Below are 6033 nucleotides of genomic sequence, written 5' to 3' on the forward strand. Positions count from 1 at the left end.
AAGTTGTGCAAAATTGGCTCTGCTAGTTTGTTTGTATAATATAAAAAATCTAAGAAATTGTTTAATATTTGTGTTTAAATGCGTTCTCCTTCCCGAACGCGTTCTCGTAGTCGTCATCGATCGCCCCAAAGACGTAGAAGTAATTCGCGGGATCGTGGTGCTACACGTCAAAGAGAACGAGATCAACACCGACGAAAGGCAACACGGTCAAGAACCAAAACGCCGAGTAGCTCAAAATCTCGTTCAAGATCAAGATCAAGTAGGCGCTCCGTGCAAAGCCATCACCATAGGCATCAACGTCGAGAGACTCGTCGTTCGAAGTCAAAGAATAGGACTAGTCGTTCCCCATCTAAACATAAGAATCACGGCGAAGAACGTTGGCCAAATGACAAGTTCCATGAAAACAATTATGGTGGACGGCAAAATAATCCTTTTCGGGGAGGAGCAAGTAATCACCAACAGAAAAAATCGTCGAACTATTTAGACGCACGAAGGGCACAACGTGAATTAATCGGCATAGAAGGTACAGAAGACGTATGGGCCAAAAGCCCGGCACATCCAGAATCTTATTCTGATGACGAGCAAGACGATCCAGATGTACAAATTCTGGACGGAACTTATAAAAAGCCAAAGAAGAAGAAAAGTAAGGCGAAAAAGAAGAAATCTAAAAAATCAAAGAAACGTAAAAGTAGTAAGAAAAAATCCAAAAGTAAGCACAGAAAGAAAAAAAACGCATCAAGTTCTAGTGACACATCGAGCTCGAGCTCTGCTTCATCTTCCGAAGATAGCTCAGATGACTCCAGTTCTGATAGCGAAAGCTCCACAGATAGTGAAGATGTAAAGGAAACTTGGCTAGAAAAGACTGCTGAGGGTGTCAGGCCTATAAAAAAGAAAATAAAAATCAAAAGGAACAAAAAACAAAAGAAGGGAAAAAAACATATACGCAACGAAACCAAAAAGGGCAGAGAAGATAGACCTGGAACGTCACTGGGAGTTAACGCGGATGGTGAAGAGTTTGGACCCACGCTGAGGCAGACCAGTGGCCTAAGTCAAAAGGATTTTGGACGCGCTTTGCTACCTGGTGAAGGTGCGGCTATGGCAGCGTATATTGCTGAAGGTAAAAGAATTCCAAGAAGAGGAGAAATTGGTTTGACATCTGAAGAGATCGCAAATTTTGAATCCGTGGGTTATGTAATGAGCGGTAGCAGGTAAGATACATTGACTTTTTTTTTATAATCAGACTAATGTTGTTTTTTATTTGTTAAGGCATCGTCGCATGGAAGCTGTGCGTATTCGCAAGGAAAATCAAATATATTCGGCCGATGAAAAACGAGCGTTGGCTATGTTCAGCAAAGAGGAGCGACAAAAACGCGAAAACAAAATTTTATCGCAATTCAAAGATATGATCAATTCAAAGTTACATGCAAAAGAAAAGAAATGAGGATGTGTGCAGACAAGCATGCGTACTTTATTTCAATACGCACACCATCTTCTAAAGTGACACAACCCAAAGGTGCGCAGAGCTTGCATTTACCTTTCAGCAAAAACTGGAGCAAATTTTTGTTATAATTTGTTGAAAAAACCTAAGGTAAATTCTCACTTGCCCATATGATTAGCATACGCTAAGAAATAGTTTTTTGCATTTTCTGGCGAACGTGTAATTTTGAGTTGTGTCACTTTTGAAGATAGTGTGCGATATATTCATTAATCGTCAATGAAATGTTTCAGATATTTAAAGTAAATATAAAATGTAACATTAAAAATGATGCCATTTATTGCATTATTTTTAATTTATGAGAACCCTTGTCATAGTGCTCAGTTATTAGCATATGCATTATAAAACATGTAGTTTTGTATAGTAGCGATTCAAATAAAAATATGTGTGTATGTATTAAAAATATGTGCTTTGACTTTTTTCAACGCGCGGAAGTGGGAGTTTTCTTCTCACCCTAAAAGTATGCTTTAAAGAAAAGTATGCGTTAAAACTATTATAAATGCTTGCGCGCGTTTTTTATACTATGAGCCTGTACGTACTTGCTATCAACCGAATCACGATTATTTTATAAACATATGTATGTACTTACATTTGTATTTATTTTCGCCTATTTCCGTTTTCCAACACTGCGCACTTTTCCTTTCAACATTTCGTTTTCCGCCCCTATCGCAGTTCACCCACTTTTCACTTTTCATTTTCCGTATTGCTATTTTCCGTTTGACAGTTGCGCTGGCCTGTGCTTGTTTTTCGCGTGTTGTAAATTTTCAATTGATATTCTTTGACAAATAAAAATATAAGTTGTACAAAATAAATCAGAAATTAAATAAATTTTTGGAAAATATGACTAAAGACATTTGAAATATTTGGAAACACTATCGATTTTCCAGTGATTCATATACCCAGCGCATGAATTAAAGTGGAAGTGCAGTGCATCTAACCTAAAAATATGTACATAGTACAACTAGTGGTTGTTGCTTTCTGAAACTGTGTCAGTGGGCTTCGAGCAAGGCCCCTTGCCCTTGGCGAAGAAGCTAGTGGGTTGAGTAATGAGGAAGCACAGTTATAGGGCAGAAACGGTATAGCAAAACAAAATACGAAAAACACCCGGCATTATTGAGATACTTTCGCCGCGATGTGTATAAGCGAAGCGCAAAACGTAATAACGAATTTCAATTACATCTTTGGATTCAGCAAAACTCTAGCTGACCATAGGCGTTGCTGTTGAAGAACGTCCGCCTCAGTCTTATCGCGACTTTTCAAGTAAACGCAAGCGGATAAAGGGCAAAATTGGATCAACGAGACTGTAATAGAAATAAATTGTTGAATATATAACTCAACATAATGCGCGCCCCTAGTGACCTACAATCGCCCACCAGCGAAATTGTGCTATTAACTCCCGCTAGTGAAATTGCCCCCAATGTCACCACAGACAACTCCGCTGCTATCACAGTTAGCAATGGGGGTGTGGGCGGCCAACATGAAGGATCTGCCGATTCAAATAACAGTGCTGTGCGTATGAAAAAACAATTGGGACTACTTGAAGGAGTTGCCATTATATTGGGTGTTATATTCGGTTCAGGCATTTTCATATCACCCAAAGGTGTGATACGTGAAGTGGAAGCGGTTGGCACATCACTAATCATATGGGTGCTATGTGGCATGTTGTCGATGATTGGCGCGCTTTGTTATGCTGAATTGGGTACGACGATACCAAAGTCTGGCGGCGATTATGCGTATATACTGGAAGCTTACGGCCCACTACCCGCTTTTCTCTACCTCTGGGATGCAATGATGATATTTGTGTAAGTACATCTGATTTTCGTATGTTACATTTGATTTTTGTCTCTTGAAAACGTCACGGTAGATTTCTTTGAAAATTGTATATTTATGTTGTTTCTAGCTTAAGGAAATATTGATATTTCGCTAGCTTAGAGTGAAAAGTTGCTAAGTCCACTTTTTATGAAAACTCATATTTTGATATAGGAGGCTAGAGAAACTGAATACGCATCGTTTCGAAAATTATAAAGGTACTTGTTTTATTTTTTCCTCTTCATAAGCAATAAAAGGAAAATTTGCTAAGTCCAGAGAAGCACCACAAATCCGATAAGGCGAAAATAATACGACATCTATTAATAAATATCGAATCCTTCTGATTCTTATGGAGTTTTGTTGTGCTTTAAACGCGCAAAATGTTTGATTCAAAGTCTTGCGAAATAGTTAAAGAAAATGGCTATAGGAAGATTTTTTCCTCTCCTGCAAAATTTTTAAAATGGGACTTAGCAACTTTTCTTTCTAAGCTAGCGATTTATTATTAAAAAAAAAATTACACAAAATCTGTTTATTGTTAATTTTATTTATTCTAATCTATTGTATTTTAAGACGTCCACCAAAATATTTTGGAAAAATATTAAGATTTAAGCGAGCTGGACCGATTTGAAAATACCTCCAAAAATAGAGTTTTTTATGAATAAAAATAGTTAATTAAATATGTTTTTTGAAAAAATCCACTCAAATGACAAAACGGTTTAAGCTTAAAAAGTTTAAATAAAAATATTTAGAAAAAAAAAAATTTGAACGTAAACGTAATAATGGAACTTGAATAACTGAACCTAAACTCTTTCATTGGAAAGGTATTTTCTCACCCTTTTTATTTCTTTGATAATAAGCTCATTCAAAGGATTAAAGAGAAAGGTAGAATGATCGAGCATCATTCAAAGTTGAATTAAGATGGGTTGGTACTTGGAAAAAAAGAAGAAAATTGGGACACGAATGACTTCGGCAGTCGGTCCAGCTCGCTCAAATCTTAATATTTTTCCGTAATGTTTTGGTGGACGTCTTCAAAAATATAATAAATTTTGTAATCCCGGCGAAAAAACCGCCACTATTTTTGGTGATGCAGTCTAATTTACATATGTATATGAGTCATTTGAATTACATTTTTCATATGGTTCTTTCTCTTTCATTTCTCTTTTTCTTTCACCAACAAAAAATGTAAGACTACCGTTAATTTCTTCATGATTCCATGATCAAATCTAAATCGGTATGGGACCGCACTTTAGGTACCACCTTTCCGATAAAATAAAAAGAATTATCGAAATCGGTTGACGGGGTTCAAAGTTATACGGTAACATACATAAAAAAAAATAAAATAAAATAAAACATTCTGAGGAATTGATATCCTCCTCCTTTTTTTGAAGTCGGTTAAAAATAGAATACAACTTTGTAGGTCCTTTTTGTTTAAGTTGCTTTTTTGGGAAAGTCAATGCTCGTTCAATAATAAATACGACATATTTTTACCGAACAAGATCAAATTTAGTCGTATGTGTTAGCTGGTCTCTTACATACAAATATTTTTTGTTGAGACTTATAAACACTGAATTTGTATGAAAAAATGTCGTATGTGCCAAACTCTTAAATTATACGACAAAATGCGACTAAAACGCTTGTGACCTTGCATAAACGATAAAATTATACCAAATATCTCGAAATCCAAAGGAGATATCCAAAATCTGATAAAGCCATTTGAAAGATCTTGATGAGTTTAGCATAACTGCATTATTAACTAAATTTGGCCCAATACATATGTATATACATATCGTCGTTTAAAGCACAAAGCCGCGTATCAAAAAAATGCAAAACCGCGTATGTGAGGTTGCATAAATTATTTTCTAGAGAGTAAAAATAGTCATATTTCAAAATGGTTCTCTTCTTTATTATTAGTTGCGTTCGATAACAAAATTAGCCAACACCAGCCAACAATCAAAATCAAGAGAGTAAGCGAAAATTCTCTCCCAAAGAGATGAAAAACCAAAAAAGTAAACGAACAGGAAATTAGCCATTACTTGCAAAAACCGGAAGACTTTGTTTATGTTTTATTTGTAAACAAACTGAAATTCATGTTGGCTCCATAGAAGAAAAAAGGAAAGTGAACGTTCAATGTTCGCCAGGAACATTTCTAGAAGTAAAAACTAGTTGGCGCTATCATAGAGTCACATAGCAGTCAGCCAAAAAGCATATAAATACCAAAACTCGGAAAATGCAATTTTGTTTGTTTACAAAAATTGCAACCATATGTTTTGTGATCATATGTTTTCGTGTTGGATAATTTTTGCTGACTAAAATTTTGCCAGTACAAAATGAACGCTTCTCTTGCATCAAAATGAACGCTTGCTCTCTCAATTTTTGTTTGTTGGATAATTTTTTGTCGTCATCGAACGCCATCCAGTAAAAATTTGGTAAAACTATTACAAATTTTTGACTTGTCGAACGCACCTAAACCTAATGTGTTTTGATAACGATGCACTCGTTTTGTTTTATTAATACGAAGAAAAATAAACTTGCCAACCTTTTCCTTGTGCGTTTTGAACAGCTGCTTCTTAAACCGAAATTTCACCAGCAGAAATTTGCAGCTCTCGTTTTTTTATGCTCTCTTTTTGGCTCTCTTCTGCAATTTTTTTTTGTGTTAAGAAACGCTTTCCGGCAGAATCCAGTAAAAATGATAATTATCTGTTAAGAAACAAAGCTGATGATGTTTTTTT

The 6033-nt window shown here is 35.7% G+C and overlaps 2 protein-coding genes across 2 annotated transcripts in view; both read left to right on the forward strand.

Moving 5' to 3' along the window:
• Nucleotides 1–1900, forward strand: LOC118737394 (NKAP family protein CG6066). Its single transcript, XM_036467853.1, has 2 exons — nt 1–1208; nt 1267–1900. The coding sequence occupies exons 1-2, from the start codon at nt 79–81 to the stop codon at nt 1439–1441; spliced, it is 1305 nt and encodes a 434-aa protein (XP_036323746.1). The 5' UTR covers nt 1–78; the 3' UTR covers nt 1442–1900.
• Nucleotides 1901–1979: 79 nt separating this feature from the next.
• Nucleotides 1980–6033, forward strand: part of LOC118737393 (Y+L amino acid transporter 2) — a 19515-nt gene continuing 15461 nt past the window's right edge. Inside the window, exon 1 of the mRNA XM_036467852.1 lies at nt 1980–3297. Within this exon, the coding sequence (XP_036323745.1) occupies nt 2837–3297 (461 nt within the window). The 5' untranslated portion in view covers nt 1980–2836. The remainder of the gene's footprint in view (nt 3298–6033) is intronic.

This window comes from Rhagoletis pomonella, unplaced genomic scaffold (genome assembly GCF_013731165.1).
Source record: "Rhagoletis pomonella isolate Grant_MI unplaced genomic scaffold, Rhpom_1.0 Rhpom_scaffold_00004, whole genome shotgun sequence".
Lineage (NCBI taxonomy): Eukaryota > Metazoa > Arthropoda > Insecta > Diptera > Tephritidae > Rhagoletis > Rhagoletis pomonella.

Excerpts from the sequence above, each read along its gene's own strand:
- LOC118737394 (XM_036467853.1), top strand. The coding sequence starts at position 79 with ATGCGTTCTCCTTCCCGAACGCGTTCTCGTAGTCGTCATCGATCGCCC. Across the intron at positions 1,209-1,266 it reads TATGTAATGAGCGGTAGCAG|GCATCGTCGCATGGAAGCTG; the intron begins GTAAGATACATT and ends TTATTTGTTAAG.